The sequence below is a fragment of the Labrus bergylta genome, chromosome 5 (assembly GCF_963930695.1).
Source record: "Labrus bergylta chromosome 5, fLabBer1.1, whole genome shotgun sequence".
Lineage (NCBI taxonomy): Eukaryota > Metazoa > Chordata > Actinopteri > Labriformes > Labridae > Labrus > Labrus bergylta.
In genome coordinates, this window is record NC_089199.1 from 12,388,336 (window position 1) to 12,410,805 (window position 22,470).

The 22,470-nt window shown below is 38.6% G+C and overlaps 2 protein-coding genes across 2 annotated transcripts; both read left to right on the top strand.

The window, feature by feature from the left end:
- The first annotated feature begins 1,619 nt into the window (after positions 1-1,619).
- Positions 1,620-6,756, top strand: srsf3a (serine and arginine rich splicing factor 3a). The gene is made up of 7 exons (XM_020651878.3): positions 1,620-1,757; positions 2,374-2,431; positions 3,510-3,720; positions 3,814-3,948; positions 5,782-5,820; positions 5,907-5,993; positions 6,082-6,756. Exons 2-7 carry the CDS (start codon positions 2,425-2,427, stop codon positions 6,107-6,109), a joined length of 507 nt encoding a protein of 168 aa, XP_020507534.1. The 5' UTR covers positions 1,620-1,757; positions 2,374-2,424; the 3' UTR covers positions 6,110-6,756.
- A 226-nt stretch (positions 6,757-6,982) lies between these two features.
- rab44 (RAB44, member RAS oncogene family) lies at positions 6,983-22,335 on the top strand. The gene is made up of 10 exons (XM_065954795.1): positions 6,983-7,057; positions 14,186-15,828; positions 16,640-16,713; positions 17,516-17,604; positions 17,736-17,867; positions 17,950-18,031; positions 19,963-20,077; positions 20,376-20,474; positions 20,704-20,780; positions 20,939-22,335. The coding sequence occupies exons 1-10, from the start codon at positions 6,997-6,999 to the stop codon at positions 21,024-21,026; spliced, it is 2,460 nt and encodes an 819-aa protein (XP_065810867.1). The 5' UTR covers positions 6,983-6,996; the 3' UTR covers positions 21,027-22,335.
- The last annotated feature ends 135 nt before the right edge of the window (positions 22,336-22,470 follow it).

The following is a 22,470-nucleotide window of genomic DNA, read 5'->3' on the forward strand; positions in this document are numbered from 1 at the left end:
GCCTTATTCTTTGTTTCTTGATGAGTGAAAGGTTGATTCAGGGTCAGAGAGGTTTACAAAGACTTTTGTTACTTACACCACTTCCTCTGCTCAGCACTAAATGTGTTTGTATACAGGAAGTGTACATACAGTATTGTACCACCCTCCTGAACGCTCACAAGTGTTTGTTTGTGGTGTTCTGTCCTGTTGAGCAACAACCTCCTCATGCTCTGTTGAGTTACTCATGTTCCCTGCTCTGATCACGTGGTTGCTGAAAGTAGCCTTAACTGTTTTTGTTCATAAGGTCAGAATACATGAATACATTTTATTCCATTCAACATGAAACCACAAATGAAAGATCAAATGTCTGCCACTGTTTCAACAATGCACTTATGTAGTATAGTTGTATATGCCTTATGTTTGGCACTGAATATTATTTGGCAAGGATTTGTTTATTGCACATATTTGTCATAAGAGGCTTGAAGCCAAATTTGAACATTTGGAACCTTGTTCAACCATGTCATTATTAAAATGTTCAATTTAAGTGTTGAAAGAAGTATAGAACCTTTACTACAAGTACCAGAACAACAATGAAATCCTGAAGCACAAGTAAATGCCATATATTTAAAATGTTCTTACAGAGGTATGAAATACAAACTTATAAACTTGTGACCTGTTTCATAAAAAAACAATGTAATGACCAGCTACTTAAGGTAATGTAGACGGCGAGGAAAAGTTCCACAGATGGAGGTAGAAACACAAAATTTGCTGTGGAGTCTGAAAACACACGTGGCTATACTAAACAAAACATGTTTATAATTTCACATATTTACCATGCCTTAAATGTGAGACAAAATTGTGCTAAACTTATTCCCACAAAAATAAGTTTACCATGCAATCACCACACTAACAACCCAATTTACACTGATTCCAATGGACATATTATAGAAATTAAAGTTTTTCTGGATTCCACTGATCGCAAGCATTGGATTTAACGCTTATATTGTTAGATACAGTCATTTCTGTAACATAGGATAGGATAGGATAGGATAATACTTTATTGATCCCCAGAGGGGAAATTTGGGCGTTGCAGCAGCACAGACAAGAAAGCTCAAAATACACATTAAACAGAATAGATACGACAGGGGGTATATACAAGTACAAAATGAATGATGAAGTTAATTATGCAGGGAATTGAGACAGTATTTGCAGAGAATGACAAGATAAAGGGACAAGTGATGATTAAAGTGACTTGGTATGATAAATAGCAGCAAGTAATGTAAAACAGCAGAGAAGAGAGGCAGTGTTGCACCACAGTAGTGCAGAGCTGAGGCTACTATATAAATATATGTAAATAAATAAAGATATATGTGTGTGTGTGTGTGTGTGTGTGTGTGTAAAATAAACATTTCTATTTAAATTAAGTTATAAACAGCCTATATTATCATTTTCGAGAAAAAAAAGTACCAGTGAAAACGTTTTAATGTTTTTTTTTGTTTTGTTTCTTCTCATTCAAGATATTTTTTCAATTCAAGTCGTAAAGAATAGTTTTAATAATGTTTCATGAGCCTACATTTAGTTATTTGACCATTACCCCTCCGGCACAGTAGGTGGCAGTATTTTCTTTCACACCTGTTTCAACCCGCTCGAGGAGCTGAAACGCGACTTGTTGTCTCGTGTCTTTCTTCCTGTTTGAAACAGGTTTTAATAAAAAGTTAAGCGGCTGAAACGAGCGGCGTGGAAAAAACCTCCTGTCGAACTGAAACTACTAAGCAAGGGTGAGTTTGCACCTTTTTTTCGACAAATGTATCTGCATGGTTTTAATGAATTACCTTGCCGGTGAGTTTGCTGAAGAGTTGATACTCTAACCGGTTTAACACTGACTGCTTCACACATGCTAACCATGCTAGCTACCATATCTGGGTTTGGCTAACACAGCGTTCACATTTGCATGGCTTGTTTTTAGGCGGGTTGTAGTTAGCTTTGCCAGATGCGCTTACCAATTGAATGATACACGTCAAATAGCCGAGTCTTTGTTAAACTGAATGCTTACCTTTTACCTTTTTATCGATGGTTAGCTAGAGTTAGCTTTGCACGGCAATGTGTGGCCAACGCTACGATTAGCTTAGCATTAGCATAAGTGTGACGATGGGACACAGGATACAACTCATTCACTGTGAGAGCTCTCCTGTGCTTTCATTTGGCTTAGCAGAGCTGTTCAGAAAAAGAGTTAATTATACTACATTCAAATTTTAATATTATATATTTATCCATTAAAGAAAGTGAAATAATGTATTCCCTCATTAAACTATCAATGTATAACTAACTAAACACTGATGCAATGTTTGGGTGACTCCTAATCAGACAACAATTTCTGTCTTTTTCTCCCCATAGACACATCTTGACTGTGGGACAACAGGAAGAAGTAATTTGATCCAGGTTGAAATGGGAGGTAAATTGTGAAGACTCATTTGCTTCTTCTTGGTGAAAACCTCAGCCATGTAAGGCCTTGAAACTCAGCGACCCCTCCTACTAATGGAGTCTACATAGTTTGAGACATTAGTAAGAGTTCTGCAGGGGTTTAAAATCAAACCAGTTGTCAGATTTACATATTAACATAAAAACCTGTGCATCCACAAATGTATTTATATGTTAACAATGTCACCTTCTTTTCAAAGAACAGTTTGTAGTTTTTGTCCATTAGGAGTAAAACCTGAACAAGAGATAAACTTGCTGCTTCAGGGGAAAATACTTGACTTACTAAGCTTGTCTCTATAGGTTGATGATGGACGTGAGCCGATCAGCACCCAATGGTGCGCCTTAGGTCGTAGTTTGCACGTCATGATTTCAGCTACAAGAGCCAAGTTTAAGTGACCATTACAATATAGAATTACTTTATTGATCCCAAACTGGGAAATTGTGGCGTTACAGCAGCAGGTTATCCAAACACACAATGAGTAAAAAACACAATGTTAGCAAATCTAAACATAATATAATATTAAATACAAAGTAAATAAGTACTAAACATGTCAAAACGAAGAATGTGAATTTAGCATAGCCCATACCAAGACAAAAGAGTCTATGGAGATTGATAAGACAGAAACTTATGGGTGCCATTCATTATTGAATTAAGTAACTTGTAGAAACTACTTTCTATACTTGGAAATTAGCTAATGTATTGCCTAGATAAGCTACTAAGGATTTTGCCCTGAAGGATGACATTGTTTTAAGATTGGGCAGCTAACAATTATGTGCTTACAGTTAGCTGGCCGACAGCTGGTTAACTTTTTCAACCTTTGTTTAATCCTCTGATACTACATGTAGCTTCATATTAAATATTGGCACAGCAGATGTATGATACATAGTAAAGTCAAAATAGGATGCTTTGAGTTTATTGTCCATTTTGATTGTAATGTATTAATATAGCTTACACATCTTCAATAGGTTATGTAAATTAGGTTGTAGGTTATAATATTTTAATGCTACATTCATCATATTCCTCCACATTTGTGTACACGACTTCCTTTCAGACCCTGCTCTTCAAAGAGACTGTCCCCTTGACTGCAAGGTTTATGTTGGGAATCTCGGAAATCATGGAAACAAGACAGAGTTAGAAAGAGCCTTTGGGTACTATGGTCCTTTAAGAAGTGTGTGGGTCGCCAGGAATCCCCCAGGCTTTGCTTTTGTAGAGTTTGAAGATCCCAGAGATGCAACTGATGCTGTGAGAGAGCTGGATGGAAGGTACGTGCTTTGAAACATGATTAAGCAGTTTTAGCATTTGATCTACTTTTGTTTTTGTTTTACTCATCATCTCGTGTGATGACTTTTGTTTAGGACATTGTGTGGCTCTCAAGTCCGTGTTGAGTTATCCACAGGGGAGAGGCGCTCAAGGAGCCGTGGACCTCCTCCATCCTGGGGTAGGCGCCCTCGGGATAATTTAAGGCGGCGAAGTCCTCCAGGGAGACGCAGGTATGTAGTTCCTCTTTAAGAATCCACTTGAATGTTTTATTCACAGTCTTATTTTCTTTTTTTTTTGCAGATTTACATTCCCCACACCTAGTTTTTACTTTAATTTACCCTTCCAAATATTAATTTGGCACAGCAGTTTAAATCTGCACTTGCAGTGACTTTAGAGGTTACGCCTATAAAACCCCTGACATCATTAACGCCAAACAAAAATATTTGGCCAACATTTAATTGTTGATTTCTATTAAATTCACCAATAGGTAATCTGTGGATCTGGACTTGATCAGGTCTTTCAAACTGTTTCCTTGGTGTGTCGATTACATAATTCTTTACTGATTGGAGTGAAATGTTTTGAACAAACTTAATTTGTCATTGTCATGTGTCAAGAGTGTTTTTTAAATCTCTGCTAAGTTTAATGGCAGCTTATGCCCCACCTGACTATTTATGAACTCTAGTAACAGTTGACTTGTAAAATATTTGAAGCTCTAGCAGAGTAATATTGCCTACGAGGATACCTTAAAAAGTACAGTTAGCACTTTAACATCCATTAAAAATTGATAGATAATTACTAGAATTAATTTCTGCAGGTGTAAATTTTGTTTTCTCTCTTGAGTTCAGTTGCCATCTATTAATTAAAATGAACCCCGTTGCAGAGTCACCACCACGCTTCTCACCATCTGAGTCAGTCAACTAGTCCTCTTTCAGCATCATGTGACCGCTGTCCAGCGAGCCCCAATCAGCTTGGCTGGTGTTGTCACATGACCCAGGCCCACGGCAAGCCGTCAGGTTCCACCAACCTTTTGGTTCCTGAGCATGCAGTTCCAAGCAGCCGCCTGTTCTTCCTACAACCTTAATCCAATCGACAACGGTCCACTTCACATTTTCAGCCAATCAGCGTCTTTATCCTCTTTATTCTCCACACAACTACTGTGTCAACGGGAACAGCCCTTGGCTTACATCCCTTCACATCCTTCCCCCCAAAAAAGGCAGGGACAATCAACAACTACCCCTTCCAACCAGCCACCAAGCAACTTCATATCTCCAACATTTGCATCATGTGGCAAAACTTCTCTGCAATTCGACCCCTCTCACCATCAGTCTGGCGTCCTTGCGTCATTTCTATCTTGTCCAAATCCCCATAAATAGTAAGTTGCTTTTATCCTGCTCTTTCTGGTTTTTATGCTTGGTTTAGCTTTCAGGGCTGCTTGATGGTTTTCCCTCAGCCATTGTGTAATTTAGACCAATTTCAGTGCAGAGCTGCAAAAAAACCAAAAGTTGTGGTCCAGGAACTTTGCTGTCTGTTAATTTTATTTGCCAGAATGAACTACATTAATGGGATGCTCACTGAGTAATTGTGCTGCTGTTTGCATATTCATAGCTCGACATTAAGCCATCTCAAGAGATATTCATTAGAGATATGCACCCCCCCCTCCCCCCCTTTGAAGAAAATGTCCTTTTACCTCAAGCACAAGAGATTTCAAATAATGAAGGTTCAAATTTCCGCTTTTGCTTTAAGGAAAACCTTAAGAGCCAACACATGCTGGTTACCAAAGATTTCAATGCTATTGTACACTTTAATGTCGAGACATGATTTTTTTTTCTGAAATCTGGCTCTGTGACTGTGCTCACTGGACAATATCCTTTTCAAGAGTTGCTCTTGATGCAGTTCATGGATGCATATGATCCTTTTATTAACAGACAGTAACTAAGTGTAACCACATGAAACCCATGTCTCTTTGAGGATGAAGGATACCAAAGATTTCATTGGTAATAGGAAGTATAAAGTTCTCCTTTCTAATTTCTATGCTTCATTTCTGAACCTCAACTGCATTTTAGATCACCAAGGAGGAGGACACTCAGCCGCAGTCGCAGCAGGTAAGCTTAACTATTTTAATTTGAACTTTTGTTTGCAATTAATAATTATTTGTCTTTTATATTATTTTTTTGGTTCTGTTCACCAGGTCTCTTTCTAAAGACAAGAACAGATATCGCTCTCTCTCCAAAGACAAGAACCGTAAGCGTTCAAGATCTTTTTCACGATCAGCAAGGTAAGTTTAAGATTCAGTGATTTTTATAATGCTATACTCTTAAGATTTGATTATCATTAAAGTAATGAAACTGTTTTTTATTTTCCAGCCGTTCCCGATCTAACGAAAGGAAGTGACCTCAAACTATGGGTCAGCAGGAAAATCTGGCCATGGTTTGGAAAATACAATTTTTTTAAGTCATGCTGGTCTTTTTAGACTGTGTTTGCCAGCTCAAGACAGTGCAAGGTTGACCAAGATTCATATTGTGTAATTCTAATCTTCTCAAATATCATCAGTGGACTGAAATATTCTTCTCCTTTTGATGGTTCTCATGGTAAGGTTTGCCCATTTTACTGAAAAACATTTTTGGCCTTGGATCTTACTCTATAATGCATAAAATGCAATGTCTGAAAATTGCATATTGGGTAGTTTTATATTGCGATACGGTTTTCTTTTAACTGTTTGATTAAAGTTTGTTGTGTTTTTTCTTTTAACTGTTTTTTTTAAATTCTTGGTCCACTCTTAAAAAACTGGTAGTGGGTAACTGGGAGCTGCATCACTGACATAAGGAGCATACTTATACCAATGACAGAGAGCAGACAAAACTTGAGTTATTGTAAATACTGGTGCTGTCCTGAAAGTCTATCGCATGTAGAAGTGTATTTTACTTTTGACACTTTTACTAAAGTAAATTTTCACGCTATTCATTCATCTTTGCTTGATTCTCTGAGCTGTGACAGTTTGTGCTGATGCAACTTGTTCAATAAATGTTTTTCCAAGGTGACATATCTTTGCGTATGTTTTTATTTTAGTATGTTTCCAGAAAACCAGAAGTATTATTATTTAAAAAATCCAATGAATTTATGATTTTGGAAAGTGAACATGGAAAAATTCTGCTTGATTCAGTTCAGGAAGTGCTGTATGTTACTGCTGTATGCTGCAGGGGCAACCGACACAGGAAGTTATCAGTCATAGTTGCAGTTGAGGAACAACCCTTATGTGCAGTCTAACTATCACTCAGTGTATGCTGATGACATTTCAAAGCAGCTCATGTGATAAGATAAGAGAAGGGCCAGATTTGGGAGGTAAGTGCATATGCTGTTTTAATGATTATGTAGAAAGCCTGAAGTAATCTATCAAATGATTAATATTTTCTAATTTGTTTCCTTACTGGATGAGTAAGTTAATAGCAGTAAGAATTAAATGTGTATCTAGAGAGCTGCTTTGTATTGAAAGTATCTAAGTTAAAGGAGACAAACTTTTAGTAAATATTTACAGTTCCACATTTTTCTTTCATGATTCAGTTTCAATGATGGTTAGTAGATTTAACCCTCATTTATTGATTCATTGCATGACTGAATGTCTCATGCTTTAGGAAAGAAGATTAGAAGTCATGTCCACACAAAGTGCTAAGAAAAAAAGACTTGGTTCACGTCGCCGGGTAACAAACCAAAATAAAACGAGCGAGGCTGATGAGTTTCTGGTAACAGACAGCACCTCTGTTGCACAACACAGCATACCAGAGGAAAACAAGAAATCGGTAAATGAATTTGCTTATACTGACAACTTGGTATCTCAAACCCAAAATCCCCCTTCACCAGAACTCAGAGGTAACAGAAGAAAACTTGGGTCTAGTCGAAGAAATAAAGGAGGAAGGCATGTCGAGGACTCGGCAACAGACACGCAGCACAAACCTAGAGAGGAAGTTGAGGAAAAAAAGGCTAGGGGTAATGAAAGTCCTGAAACAACACAAGTGTCATTGGCATTTAAACCTGAGGAAGAGGGAAATTTAAGTAAAGGTTATGATCATGATGTGTCTTGGATACAAGAAAGCCTTTCATATTTGTCTGAAGAAGAACATCCGAGTGTGTATTCTGTCAAAGAAAAAGAAAGCGAGAACACAGAAGTGTTAACGCAGGATGGAAATTTGCAGAGCAACAGTTTGGTGAGTGAGTCAAATGTAGAATCAGCCACACAGTTGTCTGCCCCACCAGTGGAAACAACAGCAACAAAAAGCAGCACTAACGAGCATACTGAAATTGAATACGAACTTCGGCAGGAAACATTTTCATCACCAAATGAGGAAGAACATGAGATTTTAAATCTATCTAGAGTCAAAGATGCTCAGCATTCAGATGATGATGCAAGCAATTTCATTGAAGAGGCTATGAAGAAAACCCAAATGTATGGAATTCATGACGACAATGAACATCTGAGCCTTGAAATAAATGACACTGATAACTTGTTGGACCAAGTTGAGTTCACTTTAAAAAGTACTGATGATGATTCTACCAAGCAAAAAGGTTCCATTCCTGATGATAAAAATGATGAGCAGCACAATAAGAAAAACGTCTTTGAGGCCTTTGACAACATGACTGAGGGTAACTATGTTTATGATGCCGAGAAACCACCGACCAGTGACACCGATAGACCCTCTTTACAACTGAGTCATTCAGAAATAGAAACTCCATTTGACTCTCTTCTGCAGGTTAGTTTTGTGACCAAAGGTGAGCACAATGACGCAGACTTTAGCCCCACTGGAAGAAGAAGAAAACTTGGATCAAGTTATGAAAATAAACAAGGACAGCAGATGGAAGATTCTGATGGTGAATCATGCTGCAAACCAACAGAGGAAGTAGAAGAAAATACATTTGGTATCAAAGAGTTGGAAACTCAAGTGTCATTACCTATTGAGATTGCAATGCCGGAAAAATCAGTGGAAATTGGGCTGGAAGAAATTACCAATTTCGATACTTGTCAGTCTGGAAAACTTAATAACCAAGTGAAAGAGAATCTACATGTTTTCGTCATCTCAGATGAAAGCAGCCCTCAAGAGCATTCAGAAAATGAATGGAGTGTTGAGAAAGCAACATGTCCATCACCAAAAGAAGAGTTGTCCACAATAGAGGAGCGAAGAGAGATGTTCACCTTATCTGACGTCAAAAATGCTCATCAGACAGAGGATGCAGTAAACACAGCTCATGACCCAGAGGTTAAGACAACACAAAGTCATGAAATTGAGGAAATTCATCCCTCCTCTGAAGACTTGATACATGATGTTACGGATTATTCAGATTTTTTTTCTGGACACCTGATAAACCAGGATGAAGTCATTGAGCAATTTGGGTCTACTGTGAAAATAACTGATGATTCCGTTACCAAGCAGGAACATTCAAACCCTGATGACACAAAGGAAAAGCATCACACAGAAGAAAGCAACCTTGGTGCTTTTGACTGCAGAAATGAAGACTATAACGAGGGACCGCAGATTGGTGATAAAGAAAAGGTGGACACTGCACTTGGTCAAGTATACGAGATAGAAGGCAGAGTAGAGAATGATATGAAACTAATTTCTGAGCAAACAGACCATCTTGAAAAGAATGGGCTCTTTATTGAAATGGAGGAGAGCAAATCTTTTCAAACCATGCAATCAGATATACAGGTTTCTTTAAACTCACAACCTCTGCAAAACAACCCCACAACTGCTGAACCATATCACAGATATACAGAGGAAGACATGGAAATGACAAAGGATTATGAATCCCTTGAAACCACAATGGTAGAGACAGATATGGAGGACAACCCAATAGAAACCACTCTGACAGAGATAGACATGTTTGATAACGATCAAACTGAAGAAGTAAGTTCTCAAGTTAAGCACAATGCAGATGTCGGCACACTGATTGATGTCAGTGAGCAAACTAGTTCAAATTTGCACTTAAGTTCAACAGTAGATCAAAAGCTGGCTGTGCAGTCATCATTAGAGATGTCAGACAAAGAACTCCACAATTTGTATTGCTTAACTGAAAAAGAGAAAAGTGACATGGAAACCAAACTGTTAAGGCCAGATGTAAATTTACAAGGTAACTATTTGGTGGATGAGTCATGCTTAAAATCAGAGGAAAACGATTTCTCTTTTGTGCCAAAGATTACCACAGAAAACCACAGGCCCCCAGGGGATACAGAACCTGAATGCAGTATTAAGCATGGAGAATTTTCATCACAAAAAATAGATGTTGAGCAAACACATAAGCAAGGAATCCATAACTCCTCTGAAAGGGTGACCGATGATGACACTGAAAATTCTGCAATTCTCTCTGGACACCCAACGGACCAAGTGAGTGATACATTCAGAGAGGACACTTCACCTGGTCAGGCTAACAAGACTGAAGGCCATGTAGAGGATGAGATAAAACCGTGCTTTGGGCAAACAGGTTACCAGGAGAAAGAAGCCCTCTTTTTTTGGGATGAGGATAGTGAATCCTCTTTACAAACCCTGCCAGCAGAAATGCCAGCTCCTAACTCCCAAGAGCAACAAATTGACTGGAAACTAGGCAAAGACTCATCTGCTGAATCATACAACAGACATACGGAGGAAGTTGTTCAAGAGACAGGGGACAATAAACAAGTTGAAACAACAAAAATACCATTAACAGGAGAGACAGCAGAGCAGGAAAAAATGGACACCATCTTGACAGAAATGCAGCCCATTGACACTGCTCAAACAAAGGAAGTTTGTGATCAAGATAAAACTAATGACCATGTTAGTTCAATTGTTGATGAGCTTAATAGTTTAAGTTTACATTCAACTTTAACTGTTGATGAGCAGCCAGTTGGCCAGTCAAATGTCATGGAAATGCCAGGAGAAAAATGTACGCAAGTAGTGTGTTCTGTATCAGAAAAAGAAAATACAGAAAGGGATACGGAAAAAGATTTCTTCAGGCAGGATGGAAATATACAGGGCAACTATGAGATGAGTCAGTCAGCTTTCACACAAGAGATACCTACAGAAAAAGACCAGCCAGGAGATAATCCTGATAATGAAAGTGTCGAGCAAGAAGAGTCAACAGAGTTGTCTTCAAACGAGGAAGAAAAAGAGCCATTGTCTCAGGTTAGTGTAGGTCACCATTTAGGAGGCACTGTTATTGAAAAAAATTCTGCAATTCTCTCTGGACACCCAACGGACCAAGTGAGTGATACATACCCACTTGAGTTGATTGTGAAAAGTACTGAGTTTGCAAACATGCACAAAAATCCAGATCCTGATTACAATGTGCTTCATCATGCAGAAGAAGGAATCCTCCCTGACGTCCAGGAACATAAATTATCTTTAAAAAACCCTCCTTTAGATGTGATTGCTCCCTTGGACAACCCATTTCAGGACTACTCAAACAGTAGCAAAGAGCAAACACAAACACAAACAGACTCCAACCTCATTAAAAAACGGAAAAAAATGGGGTCTAGTCGAAGATATAAAGACAGACAGCAGGCTAAGGACTCTGTTGAACACAAGGAAGACGTTAATGAAGAAATGGTTACATCACAAATGGTATTAGTAACAGAGAGAGCAACTCAGGAAGAACTACATCAAGGAAGTTATTACGATACTACCATCTCTGAAACACATGATGACCCTATGCTTTCTGGGATTCTGGATTATGAGGCTCAAAGCTCCACTAAATCAAACTATCCAGAGACCAACCTTGAAAGTGTATTGCCTGGAAGTGAAAGTCGCCAAGCAGATCACGTTGAAAGAGAGAGACACTTTAGAGTGGAGGATTCTAATAAATCAATGTTAGTGAATCTGGAAGGAATGGACAAATCTGTCTTTCTCAACAATGAAGATGCCAAAGGTGCTCATCATTCAGAGGATGATTTAAAAGAAGAGCATGAAAATAATGTTAAGCTAACACAAATGCAAGAGATGCAAGAGATTGATAGCATCACTGAAAGTGTGTTACATGATTCCAGCAAAAATGTAGAAATAATTTCTGGAAACCTGATAAAAGAAGCTGAAATCAGAAATATCTACGAATCAGAGTTGACTGTGAAAAGTATTGATGATTCGCTTAGCAAGCAGGAAGACTTGCATCCTCTCGACAAGCTAGAAGAGAATCCTATAAAATATGTCAAAGTTGAGGCTTTGGAACTAGCAAAAAATGATGATCATGTAAATGATTCCAAGAAACCAGAACAGATCAGCAATGCATTCAGAGAGGACACTTCACCTGGTCAGGCTAACAAGACTGAAGGCCATGTAGAGGATGAGATAAAATCGTGCTTTGGGCAAACAGGTTACCAGGAGAAAGAAGGCCTCTTTTTTTGGGATGAGGATAGTGAATCCTCTTCACAAACCCTGCCAGCAGAAATGCCAGCTCCTAACTCCCAAGAGCAACAAATTGACTGGAAACTAGGCAAAGACTCACCTGCTGAATCATACAACAGACATATGGAGGAAGTTGTTCAAGAGACAGGGGACAATAAACAAGTTGAAACAACAAAAATAACATTAACAGGAGAGACAGCAGAGCAGGAAAAAATGGACACCATCTTGAAAGAAATGCAGCCCATTGACACTGCTCAAACAAAGGAAGTTTGTGATCAAGATAAAACTAATGACCATGTTAGTTCAATTGTTGATGAGCTTAATAGTTTAAGTTTACATTCAACTTTAACTGTTGATGAGCAGCCAGTTGGCCAGTCAAATGTCATGGAAATGCCAGGGGAAAAATGTATGCAAGTAGTGTGTTCTGTATCAGAAAAAGAAAATACAGAAAGGGATACGGAAAAAGATTTCTTCAGGCAGGATGGAAATATACAGGGCAACTATGAGATGAGTCAGTCAGCTTTCACACAAGAGATACCTACAGAAAAAGACCAGCCAGGAGATAATCCTGATAATGAAAGTGTCGAGCAAGAAGAGTCAACAGAGTTGTCTTCAAACGAGGAAGAAAAAGAGCCATTGTCTCAGGTTAGTGTAGGTCACCATTTAGGAGGCACTGTTAATGAAAAAAATTCTGCAATTCTCTCTGGACACCCAACGGACCAAGTGAGTGATACATACCCACTTGAGTTGATTGTGAAAAGTACTGAGTTTGCAAACATGCACAAAAATCCAGATCCTGATTACAATGTGCTTCATCATGCAGAAGAAGGAATCCTCCCTGACGTCCAGGAACATAAATTATCTTTAAAAAACCCTCCTTTAGATGTGATTGCTCCCTTGGACAACCCATTTCAGGACTACTCAAACAGTAGCAAAGAGCAAACACAAACACAAACAGACTCCAACCTCATTAAAAAACGGAAAAAAATGGGGTCTAGTCGAAGATATAAAGACAGACAGCAGGCTAAGGACTCTGTTGAACACAAGGAAGACGTTAATGAAGAAATGGTTACATCACAAATGGTATTAGTAACAGAAAGAGCAACTCAGGAAGAACTACATCAAGGAAGTTATTACGATACTACCATCTCTGAAACACATGATGACCCTATGCTTTCTGGGATTCTGGATTATGAGGCTCAAAGCTCCACTAAATCAAACTATCCAGAGACCAACCTTGAAAGTGTATTGCCTGGAAGTGAAAGTCACCAAGCAGATCACGTTCAGAAAGAAGCCCTCTTTTTTTGGGATGAGGATAGTGAATCCTCTTTACAAACCCTGCCAGCAGAAATGCCAGCTCCAAACTCCCAAGAGCAACAAATTGACTGGAAACTAGGCAAAGACTCACCTGCTGAATCATACAACAGACATATGGAGGAAGTTGTTCAAGAGACAGGAGACAATAAACAAGTTGAAACAACAAAAATACCATTAACAGGAGAGACAGCAGAGCAGGAAAGGGGTACGGAAAAAGATTTCTTCAGGCAGGATGGAAATATACAGGGCAACTATGAGATGAATCAGTCAGCTTTCACACAAGAGATACCTACAGAAAAAGACCAGCCAGGAGATAATCCTGATAATGAAAGTGTCGAGCAAGAAGAGTCAACAGAGTTGTCTTCAAACGAGGAAGAAAAAGAGCCATTGTCTCAGGTTAGTGTAGGTCACCATTTAGGAGGCACTGTTAATGAAATACATGAAGAGGAGGTTAAGCCAACCCAAGTGGAAGAAGTACATCAACATATTTACTGCTCAGTTGAGGAGAGTGATTCTTCATTACATGCACTGCAATCTGAAACTAATGTTTCTTCAGATTCCGAACTTCAGCAAATCAACCCCATTGGGAACAGTTCTTGTCATAGAAATAGAGAAAGGCAGCATGTTAAGAACACTGTAACTGACACTTTTTATGAACCCAAGGAGGAGAATTTAAGTCAGTTTACAGAATTTGACAAAACTGACTTGACACTATCACCGAAAGAATTGGGTTTGAAAGATGGTTTAGACATAGAGAATACTCCTTGTCATGATGACATTGTCTTCACAGGGTCCTCCAATCCTCTTGAGCAAGAAGATGACTATCACAACCAAAACAAGGAAGCTTTATCTTGTGACAAAGAAGAAAAAAAAGATATGCAAAAGACAAACGATGCAGTAGAAACTGTGGGAGATGTCACAATAGACAACCATAACAGAGAAGCAAGTACTGCAGCTGGATCAGTTTCTGAAAAGGATGAAGTTGACGGAAAATTGAAAGATCCTATGAAGACAGACCAACAAGCCCAGGATAATATGGCTTCACAGGATATCACAGAATCTGAATTCTTTGCTAAACACAAAACGGACTCTCTGGTTCCGTTGGACACTGGTCTTGTGGCAAACTCTAAAGCAGAGCAAGCTGTGGATGTGGCTGAGGAAATTGGAAGTGATCATTTGCAAGAACAATCTAAACAAAGGAAGAGAAAGTTTGGCTCTAATCGCCGGACTCTACACAAAGTTAATCCAGAGGGAGGACAGGAAAACAAAGATGAGACCAAAAGGGTGGAATTTAAAACTGAACCTGAAGTGAGAGATTTTGAAAAAGAAGAAGTAATGGATGAATTTCCAGCGCTTGCCACTGCAGAGGTTTCAATGAATGAAAAAGCAAAACCATCATTGAGTTTGGTGTGCATTCCACAAAGCAAAACTGATGAAACAAACAGTGTTCTTGACTTAGGACAAATGCTGCAAAGCAGGTACTCTGACCCAAAAGCTTTAGAGAGCAGTACGATACCAGACAAAAATCTGTTGCTGTCTTCGAATACTGAGGAATGTACAAATATTGGTATCACAGGAGGAAGCTTTGTGTCTTTAGATGAGACACAAGGATCACAAAATGATGAGGAAAGGCCGGAAAGTGCCAATGCTTTACAACAGCAAGCTTTGAAGTCAACAGAAAAGCAGGTTGTGGCTGTGGAAGATTTGGAAATAGTTAAAGCTGTGGTTATTGGAGGTGAAGAAGAGCAAAACAGTGTCAAGCCCAGTATACAAGAGTCAAGCAATGTGGAAGAAGGAGCGCAGAAAACAGATCTCGAGATGAAGAATGCAAGCCCAAATTTAAATTCTACACAACCGAGAAGAAAGATGGGATCCACCCGGAAGAATCTCAGATCAAAAACCCAAGATGAAGAGTTACCTCAAAAGCAGGAGGTAGACGATAAGGCAATAGAGACCACAACAAATGCTGAAGATGTAACGACCAATTTTGTTTCAGGCATCCAAGAAGAAGAGCTGAAACTCCCGGTAGAACAAGAGGACAGTGACTCTGTACAAAAGAAAGATAGAGTATTGGAAACAGTTGAGTACAGCCACACAAGTGAATCTCACCTCACACCTAAGGCTCACCAAACATCGGAGGAAAATCCTGTTTCCAGTAGCGAATCAGAGCATCAACAAGCTCCGAATTATCACCCTGTAATACCTTCCACCACTTCCAAAGAAGATGTAATGTCAGAATCAGCAGCTGGTGGGAGGAAAAGAAAAATGGGATCGAACCGGAAGTCTCGTGGACAACAAAAGAATAGAGAAGAAACTGCAAGCGAAGACCATATAATCAATAAAGAAAATGGGAGCGATGGTGGAAGTGTCACCGATGAAAGTGCCATTAAGACAGTCGAGGAAGAATTGTTGGGCCTGCATGAAACATCTGGGGTAAGCAGCAACATGTTTGGGGGTAATTTCTCCTCTATATCAACAATAATCTAGTACAAATCGTTAATTGTGGTTATTTCGCATAGCACTTACAGACGTTTGCGCTGCAGTTCAATAATTAGTTATATAAGCAGTTGTTTGGGGATGTTCTAAACAGTGCTCCCAAAGCTTTACTGAAAATGACTGAAATTGTATTTTTTTAAACTTTGGATAAGGTAATTCTGTGTTGTAATAAACTCCACATTTGCGTGAGACCTATTGCAAACTGGCAAAGTGTTTGTTGCAAAAATGAACAAGATGACACAAGGAACTGAAAAGAGGAACATGCTGCCCACACTACAAGTTTCACACATTGAAAAAGAGAACATAAACAAGTATCTGACTTCTTGATCTTAATAGTGGGGTGTATTTTTTGTCTTAAATTCACTGACACTAGCTTTAAGGACAACAGTCTTCAAGATATGGGGCCAAAGCTACAAGAAGTACTGCTGAGCTACAGCATACTGAGTAATATGATGTCAATCATGAATGACTTTTAGGCTCTCATTCCTGAGCATTCATTCCTCTTAGTCCTCTATAAAATTACTTTATAAGGTTGTAACATCAATAACATCAACAGCTGGTAGTACCTATCACAAGACAAAAAAAAGTAACCTCTGTGTGCAAGAGGATCACGCATGGAAACCTTTTAAATACAAATATTTGATATTCAAATAATTCTGTCATATTAAAAACGATATATATTTATTGATTTGATTTATACAAAAAAAAAATGATCAGCTCATTGCAGAGTTTCTTTTTGTCTGTGCAGATTGAAAAAACGAACAAGAAAGAATCACCAAACAGCAGAACATCAAAAGCAGGAGAAGACACAAAGCCAGTGAGGTGAGTTTGAAGCCAAAGACTAATAGAGGTATTGACACTATGTTCTCCAAGGCTGGCCCAGCTTCATCATGAGCTTTGCACAGTGAAAAGTAGATCTATCTGGTTGGGTTACTGAATCATGCAAGTCTTATGTCTAACTAATTGTCATACAAATAATACATTAAAAAACCTGTCTGTGCAGCAATAAAAACTCTAGTTAAACAGTTTTGTTTTGTCAGGGTGTGAATACGTTAATGGTTTATTTTTTCAGGTTCCTAACAGGCTGATCTTAAGGTTTGACTTCAGCACAGACTAATCCTGTGATCCTATGAGACTCAGTGTATCCAGTTTAAATGATTAAATGCAGGAACAGTCATGAAAAACATTAATTTGTCCTTCTATCGGGTTCACTTTTTCAACTTTATACAGTAACAGGGCAACTACTTATAATAACTGTAAGACAGTTCCTATTATTCTGGGATTATTTTAAAGTTTTAGTGAGAGCTGTGCTAGTATGTGAGTATTTTTATATTGTGTTTTTTCACAGCGGTTGCTTTAATCCAAGACAATTTTCTTTTTAAGAAGAGAGGAGAGCAGCCTTAACATCCTCCTTGTCATATCTTGAATAACGTTGAATCAATACAATGTTTCCTGAGTTGATTAGCACAAAGGGTCAAGCGTGCTTGAAAAACACGTTTATCTTGAGGTGTACAGAGTTACACATTCATATCTGAACAAAATGCTAACTCCTCGCAGGAATTCTGGTGACTGACTCAGTGCTGTGTTTTGTCTGATCTATGTCTGATGATTGTCTGTTCCACAGTGAGAAGAAACCTGAACAGCAGACTCCAGTTCAACGTCCCTCTGCTGATATCCGCCTTGGTCAGGAGGGTCACCAAACATTCTCTCTGGGTACACGTCACATTCATATTTGCTCGAACTAGTCACAGCCAAATGTGGCTGATTGTAGAGAGATAATGAGAGAGTAGATCAATTAGAAACAAAACAAGTAACCAGGAAGTGATTTTGTTTTTTCATTACAGCAGGTGATAGCTCAGTTAACAGATCAAACTCTTACAACGTGGTGATGGTGGGAGACAGCAGTGTTGGCAAAACCTCATTCATGAAAAGAGCTCAAAGTGGGAAGTTCTCTCTAGAAATACCTGCATCCATTGGTAAGATCCGAATCTTTATATTCTTTCTTCTTATAAAAGTGTGTAAATATTCAGAATAACTTATGATAAATACATTTTGTAGGACTCGATTCCTGCCTGTGGACTGTAGTGGTTGATGGAAAACCTGTGGTGCTGCGGTTGTGGGATACAGCAGGTCAAGAAAGGTAGGTGTCTCTTTACAGACATTATAAAGATACTTGTAACATTTAATGCTGTTGTTATCAAATATATGCACACAATAGATACGACATTTAATCCAAGAACATTTTAATGACTGAGCTCTCTAAAATGTTATTGTATCATTTTGGTGCCATGAATTTACCCTTAAGGATTGATCAAGTATATCCTCTTCATGTAGGATTGAACTAGATAAATAACTGAGGGGAGGATTCAGGGACAAACAACAGAATCCATGAGAGAACATTGATAAATGTGAAAATGTAATTTATCAAGATGTCCCTGCAGATCAAAGCAAATTCAACTTTCTAACCTCGAAAAGATTTGCATTTTTTAGTGATTGGGCCAGAGCAACTTACTCAACATTCAGAAGTCAAGTATTCTTTCAAACGTCATCTCAGTAAATCTTGTAAAGAGCCCAATGATTGTGAAAATGAGCTCAAGAAGAAGAAATCCTGCAGTTGTCCCATTTAAAGTGTGACATCATTTTTCACCAAAAGTAAAATTACTCCTTTTACTCCTTTTTTTGGTAAATAAATCGAAATATAAATGATATAATAAACCTCGCTCTTTACTTATAATATGTTTGAACACAAGGCTCTCTGAAACGGTCCCTGTTGTCTTCTTGTGTCTCAAGCGCTTCACAGTGATTTGTGTTGTTCAAGATGTTTGTCACTTTAAGGGCCTGAAGGAAAATGAAGGTGGTTTTGAAGCACATACAAAAATAATCTATTGACAAGCATCTGATGATGTTTGTGTTAAGCTGTCTGCACCCTGCGAATTTGGGATGTAATAGCTCTGTTTTACAGTATGTGAGGAGGATGTATGTGATCTTCTGGGGGGAGGAAAAGAACCATGTAATGGTCATTTCACGTCAGAGAGAGGGAGGTGTCATTTCGTAATTTACCGGATGTTATTTGTGGTTTATGATTCGCCTGAATGTGTTGCCACATGAACAGTGTGCCACATCTTTTTCTCAGAAGTGACAGTCTTTCTTCTCTAATATGTCCCCCATCTTAGAGAGGATGGGGGACATATTAGCGGGAGGTTGAAGGCAACCTCCCGGCTCCTCTGCGCTGTGCACACCTCTGCAGTCAGCCAAGACTTCTGATGGGAACACATGACAATGATTACATAAGTGAAATCCTCTGTGCACTTCCTATTGTTGTTAGTCATGCATTATGTAAATGTAAGTTACCACAGGCTGCAGCCTCCTAGAAAAGGCTCAATACAATGTACTCAAAACCCACTGAAGGTGTTGCAAAGTTTCCTTCAGACCTGTTTCAGAACTGGTTTGTGTCTTCTCAGGGATGTTTTGTCCTGTTAACGTTAGCACAAGAGATTTCATTAGAGCAGAGTTTCAGGTTGTAGATGAGCAGTGTGCAGATGTGAACATGTTCTCTTCATGTTTTGCATGTTGTTTGAATGTACATATAGCATTAACATGTTGGAAAGAGACGGGTTGGCTGTTCAAAAGATCAGTCACGAGTAGATTCTGAATCTGGAGTCTGAAACATCCAAACACTAATTAAAGGGACAACACATCAAACTTGTATTAAGAACATAAAGAACTGTGCGTGATGTAACTGTAACATTTCCTTGCCTTCATTGTCGAGGCAATTGTGCAAACATCTGTCTTGATGACGACTATGTTCTCAAATTGTTTCTTGAAGAAAGCTTCGGGGAGAACTCTGCAAACTCAACCGACCAGTTTAATCGGACAATTAGCGGCACGCATTCAACCTCAAGGGCTGTTCTGTCATGTTCTGTGGTTTCTCAATGAGTACAACACAAACTTTTCTCGTCCTCTTCTGAATGAGTGCCAAAATAGTTTGGTTTTTTTTGTGCCAGTTTTGTAGAGCGAAAGGTCTCTCCTGTCTCTGACAACATTCTTTTTTTTTTTTTTTGTCCTATACAGGTTTCACAGCATTACAAGACAGATTTTCCACAAAGCCCAGGCCTTTCTTCTGATGTACGACATCACTTCGGCTTACAGTTTTTCTGCAGTCAGCTACTGGGCGAGCTGTATTCAGGTACAGTAGAAATAAAACTTTAGTTGCCGTGGTTTACATTTTTATACCACGCTTGTGTCCTTGTCTTTAATGATTGATGATTAAAGGTCAGAAAATGATACAGCAATGTGTTTAAATGTGTCATTATTTATTTCTAATGATTAGGGCCTGGCAGTTTTTTTCTTTAAAAACCCCCACAGATAAGTAGTCAAAGAGGGTGTTTACATCTTGCATCAACATCCGTTCTGGGTGATCTTATTACAAGTGGATAGCCTTAACTCCAGTTGTGAATTCACCCCTTTGCATCTTTGTTTTGCAGGAAGGGGCTCCAGAAAATGTGACCGTTTTACTTCTTGGCAATAAGAGTGATCATGCAGAACGTCAGGTTAAAACTCGGGAGGGGGAAACCCTCGCTAAGGTGTGTGTGTGTGTGTGTGTGTGTGTGTGTGTGTGTGTGTGTGTGTGTGTGTGTGTGTGTGTGTGTGTGTGTGTGTGTGTGTGTGTGTGTGTGTGTGTGTGTGTGTGTGTGTGTGTGTGTGTGTGTGTGTGTGTGTGTGTGTGGTATCTTTAGCCTTTTTTACAAAGCAAAACTAAATAATTCAGATTATCTAAAACCAACACTTAAGGCAGCAGTTATACTTCCACAGGAGTACAACTTTGAATTCATGGAGTGCAGCGCTGCCACGGGAGAAAATGTGATCGAGTCTTTGGAAACTATGGCCAGGTAACATCACTCTCTGACATTTTATTTGTTACGTGCTGTCTATCATGCCCACACCATCTCTCTATAGCATGTCCTTTGATGTCATCTGTGTCACAATGTTTCTTGCATTGCACAAAACTCATGGCACTGATGTTGCTGTTTTTTTTTATTGTTGCCAGGATGTTGAGTCAACAAATTGGCACAAGAGAGGAAGCCACAGTGTCGTTTAAAGAGCCACAGAAGAAGAAATCATCAGGATGTTGCTGAACTGTCTTTGCGCAAAGTTTGCACATCACAACAGAAGTGTGTATAAAGAAATACAGCTGTTCCTTTTATCTATCCGTACATATTGTATTCTGTCACATAAGTGTTTATGTTAAAGTTCCTTTTTACTATTACCTTCAGCTTTATAGGTGCTGGTGGATTATAAGAAAAGCTCAGGAATTCTGCTAAGACTTAATGTACTGAGTCTTTGATGTAAACTTAGTATCAGTAATGGATGTGTATTGTTCCTCAAGGAGAGGTGGGGGCAGAAAAACAACAAACATGAGGACATGGGAAAATGATCACAACAGTTACAAAGAACAGCCACATGAAAAAAATATTTATGTGTGAATCAAAACTATTAAACCTGAACTGAGTCGGTAAAGTAAAAAAACAAAGCAGATTCAGCATGACGCTTGAAACATGCATGATTTAAACCATTTAATGTCTGCTAATAAAGCTGCTGTATGCTCATTAGTTTGCTAACTAACAGTAGTGCTAACAAAAATGTTTCCCACTCAGATATAGAAGGTCACAGAGGCCTCTACAAATAATATGAAAAATCTAAATCTAATGATGCTGTAGTGTTGCTGCACACTTTCTTTCGAGGCCAGTCAATGAAAACAGATGTAAGAAATAATGATTGTAAAATAATGTACTCTGTGTGATGTATACAAACAGAGAATGTTTTTTTCTGTATCATGCTGCGCTGTGCTTATATTTTAAATGATATTTATTCTTGGGTATGAAAGGCTTTCTCTTCTCTTAGAAACAAACACAATAAATCAATATTTGTTTTTCTTCTCCGAGTTACAAGAAAGATCATTTACTGATCTGCCCCAAAAAACTCAACACTTTGTTCACTGGCACGGTCAGTTCAGAAAACTTCCTCAATTCTTTCAGTTAAAAAAGATAATCTGTCACTATCTTCTTCTGATCATATCCTGTCTGTTCATCATGGACACCCTATTGCTGCATCTTAGTTTTTACATGTCGCTTGTGCAATATACATCTTTGTGACTGTTACACATTTTTGTACATTCAATTAGTGGAAGATTATTTGTTTTATGTTGCTCATCTGTTCTGAGTTAATGTTTCTGGAACTTGTCCCGTTCTAATTTGTCAAGCAGCTGGTTGGACACATGAGCACAAATAAAATGAATGCATTTGTATTAAGAGAGGCTTTATATTCTTGCAAACCTATTTATTTTGTTTGACAGAGTTTCTGTTTTCTTTATAACGAGTGTTACTATTTACCCAACGTCAGGTCTCATGCTTAATAAATCTGCAGAACCATGTCTGTTAATTTGTATCCTTGTGGACGTTGTGTTGTTTCCACACTGACAAAGGCAACAGTGTTCCCACTGGAACAACAAGTCCTTCACTGGTATGAAGAGTATGACAACAACGGCGCCACTGCAGTAACCTCATAACGTCCCAAAGGAGC